Genomic DNA, 3680 nt, shown 5'->3' on the forward strand with positions numbered 1-3680 from the left:
GTTTTGTTAGTGAGCCAGCTTCGCTGAACAAAGGCACGACTTCCATGCAGTTTCTTGTACTGAAGGAAAGAAGTGCCTAGAAGCCTTGGAGAAACAGATGCAGATGCACTGGCTAGATTATGCNCTTGTACTGAAGGAAAGAAGTGCCTAGAAGCCTTGGAGAAACAGATGCAGATGCACTGGCTAGATTATGCAGCATGGAGCCTTAACGATCGCTCTTTGGGTTGTGAACAGGGTCAATCTAAACTCTGAGTCTTGAGTCCACCTGTTTGCTTGAAGCTTGTGCCATCTTGCGCAGCTGCTCAGCTGCGGCTCTTGCGACGTCCGCGCGGTCTGCAAGATTGCTTCGATCGGCGCATCCATCGGCTCTCGATACGATTCGTGAGCGGGCACGTGACACGACCGCTGCAAGTCGACGCTGCTCGTCCATTTCAGCTGCCGCAGCCAGCTCGTGTTGCGTTGCGTAAATGTTCTGTGGCAAGCGGGCGCGCTGCAAAAGTGAGGGATCCGTGGTCTGCGCAGAAGATAAATCAATGCGCTCTTGAGCTAGAAATTGTAATGCATCCAACTGAAAGTGGCTAGGCATCGACGTGCAATCCAGTGTAAGCAGGCAAGACGTGGAAACCCGCTAAAATCTTACCTCATGTTCGCCCTTATGAGCAACAGGTGAATCGTCCTTCGGAGGAGCAGTGGGCGGCGTTTGAACAGACGGTTTCCCAATCTGTTCTACCCGTTCCTTTGCTCCCTCGTGACCTGACTGACTGCCCCCAATTTTCACGTCTTGGTAAGCATCTCTAGACAAGCTCTGCGGTCCTCCACTTGGCTGCGTACAAACGCAAAACAGACAGCAGTATATAATGCGAAATTCAACGCTTGACGAGAACAGCAACAGAACAGAAAGCACTACATGATGCAACATGCAATATTTAAGATAAACTGGTACTGCCCACCCAATGTGTATACCATGGTGTCTCTCGTCGCACCCAACATCAGCTTATTTAAAGTCACTTCTGCACCGAAAAAGCATGCCTCCCTATGGAAGAAAATACAAGGAGGGAGTGTCTCCTTCTTACCTCCACTGTATTCGACTTAGGGCCCTGAATTTCACTAGCGGCCCTCGCGGCCTCAATTCTTCGCAGTTGCTCAGCAGCTGCCTGCGCGACATCTGACCTCTGCTCAAAGCATTTCAGCTCAGCTGAGCCTTCTGCCCGAGATATTGTCCTAGAGCTTATCCTTGAGGCCAGGGCAGCTGCTCTCCTCTCATTTTGGGCGGCGAAAACTTCGGCGACGGCCTTCTGCACGGCCGCAGCCCTCGTCGAGGAAGTGGGGCGCGCTGAAGCTTCACGCCCTGCAGTTTTCACATCATTTGTGTCCGTAGCTCCACTTTCATTTAGATCTCTCTCTCTACGATGAATTCCCTCACTGTTCGGGGCTGCCGACGTTTCAAAACCACTGGAAGAGCTTTTCGTGTCTCCTTGCGCAAGCGAAGGAGCACGCTGGTCCCCTGAGTTTTTCAGTTCATGACTACCACTTCGTTCTACAACTTCTGTGATGGGTGGCCCTTCCGAGACAAGATTTGTGCCCTGTTGGGCCTCCACAGACTGTACATGCATGTTGACCAAAGACCGCTCCCGGCGAAACACATCAGNGTGCCCTGTTGGGCCTCCACAGACTGTACATGCATGTTGACCAAAGACCGCTCCCGGCGAAACACATCAGGGGTAGCGGTTCCACTTAAGGGGCTCTGGCTGGAGTCCTGGAGTGTCGTCATACGACTTAGAGCTGCAGGTCTCGAGCTTGCACTCAACGGAGAGGATGCTGCCTCCCTAGGAGGGTCTACTGGTTTCGCCCTTGGCCGGATGTGACCCCTGAACCACAGCCTCACAGCACACGATAACTCCCTAGCCTAGCAATCCCAGCATCAATTGTCGACTAGGGGCAAAAGCACAGCACATTGTCTGCAGTATAGGGAGAGGACACTTACACTGAAGTTGGCACTGCGAGGTGTACGTGCTGAACGCGTTGGCGAGACATCGCACGGCTGCTGCTAACATCCCGTGGGGATACCGAAGGACTCGAGGCAGCTGAAGGGGAAGGCGGCCGCACTATAAGGTCCGCAGAACTGGGTTTGAGCTGCTCAACCTCCATTTCACCAGACATGACTGTGGAGGCCTCATTCGCGTCATTAATGTAGCCGACGCGAGATAGTGCATTGCGTGGGCGGCCTCTTGGCCATCCAACGCTGGGGCTCTGCGTGCGCTCAGAGAGAGCCTCACCGCTTCCCCCAGGTGCCGCCTGTGAGGGGCCTCCACCACTTGAATTGACCTCATTTACTGTGTGTCCGCCCGACGGGGGCAGTTCAGAGACTGAAAGCGGGCTGTCCCTGCCGGAGTCTGTCGCGCCTTTTCCAGGTCCTAAGTTGCTGTTTAGATTGTGTTGCTCCTCCTGGGATGAACTCATTGGGCAAGGTTTTCCAAGAAGTCTTCGGATTGGCGCACAGATCGAGCTGCTTCCGTGACCGGAATCTCACACCGCACCCAACGCCTCTCCACTGGCCTACTCTGATCATGCCGCAGGGTAAAACAAGAAACCCTTAAATAGAAAGTTCCCCAACTATTAAATGTGCACCCGTAGCTGCTAAAGCTTCAATGGTCAAGGACCTGCTGTGGACCTGCTCGGGATGGGGGCCACTGATGCCTCATGATCCGGCACGATATCCAGCGGAACGGGAAAACTATTTTTATCAAAAAAAGCCCGCTTGAAAATAACGCACATGCCTCTGAAACTTCCACAGTATAATTCGAACCCGCTGCTGACGAGACTCGTCGCAGCAGTCGCTGCGGTTCGGTTTGGTTTGGTCAAGGCGCAAGCGAAGCCCCTCGGGAGTTCACAGGAAGGCTCCTCCAAAAGGTTATTTCTCTTGTGAAGTTTTTAAACATTAAAGACTATCAGAAAACGTGATCACAGCTACTTTTTTTTTTAACCACCTGGCGCAACATATGGCCTCCAGAGCCAGCTAGATAAGCAGCTTTCGCTAATGAATGCAGACGATAGTTGTAATGCACAATATTTACAGGTCAATTTTACCAAAGTAGTGGATATTATTACGGCCCAACTGCTGTGTGTTGGGGCAGTTTAGAGCAGATGCCGTCACAAACTCCCCAGTTCTAGAGCTGTTACGGGGAAGAAGCCACTCTGACAAACCCATTGAACCAACGCTGGTAACCTCATATGGCCAGGAGTGGCCTATTTGAGCAGGTTGCAGTGGTTCGGATCAATTACTCCCCGGGGTGCTCCACAGAGGAAACGGATAAGCACGAAAGTACGACCAGCTTAAAAGAGCGCAGTATAGAATGAGTTCAGCACAAGCATCAGGACTCCCTCCCTCCCCACTTGTGCGAGACCACCCAGTTACTTAGTACTACACCAACAATATCAAGGACTACAGTCTCCTCCGTCTGGTGCTCCTTTGTCTAGGAAGGCTGCGAATTAAGCCTGAACGAAGGGCGCCTGATGTGGCCTGCTCTAGAGTAACCAACGCCCAGACACTGATATTGAGAGCAGTGCTTCAACAAGCAATGCTTTTGGGAAGCAAAACGTTTTGCGTGAGGCGTTTTGTTACAGTGAGAAGTACACAGAGTTACATTTTAAAAATCAATAGGTTAACACAGCTGCGGCGC

General features: G+C 52.0%; 1 protein-coding gene across 1 annotated transcript; it reads right to left on the bottom strand.

Annotated features, from left to right (window-relative positions):
- Positions 1-241: 241 nt before the first annotated feature.
- On the bottom strand, positions 242-2460 carry EMH_0073920 (uncharacterized protein; the record flags this gene model as incomplete). The annotated part of the gene is given in 6 exon segments (XM_038022709.1): positions 242-514; positions 641-823; positions 1074-1646; positions 1650-1672; positions 1774-1868; positions 1985-2460. Coding segments are annotated over 6 exon segments (1623 nt in total).
- Between the last annotated feature and the right edge of the window lie 1220 nt (positions 2461-3680).

Source organism: Eimeria mitis, genomic scaffold (assembly GCF_000499745.2).
Source record: "Eimeria mitis Houghton genomic scaffold, Emh_scaff4279, whole genome shotgun sequence".
In the NCBI taxonomy this organism is placed as follows: Eukaryota; Apicomplexa; class Conoidasida; order Eucoccidiorida; family Eimeriidae; genus Eimeria; species Eimeria mitis.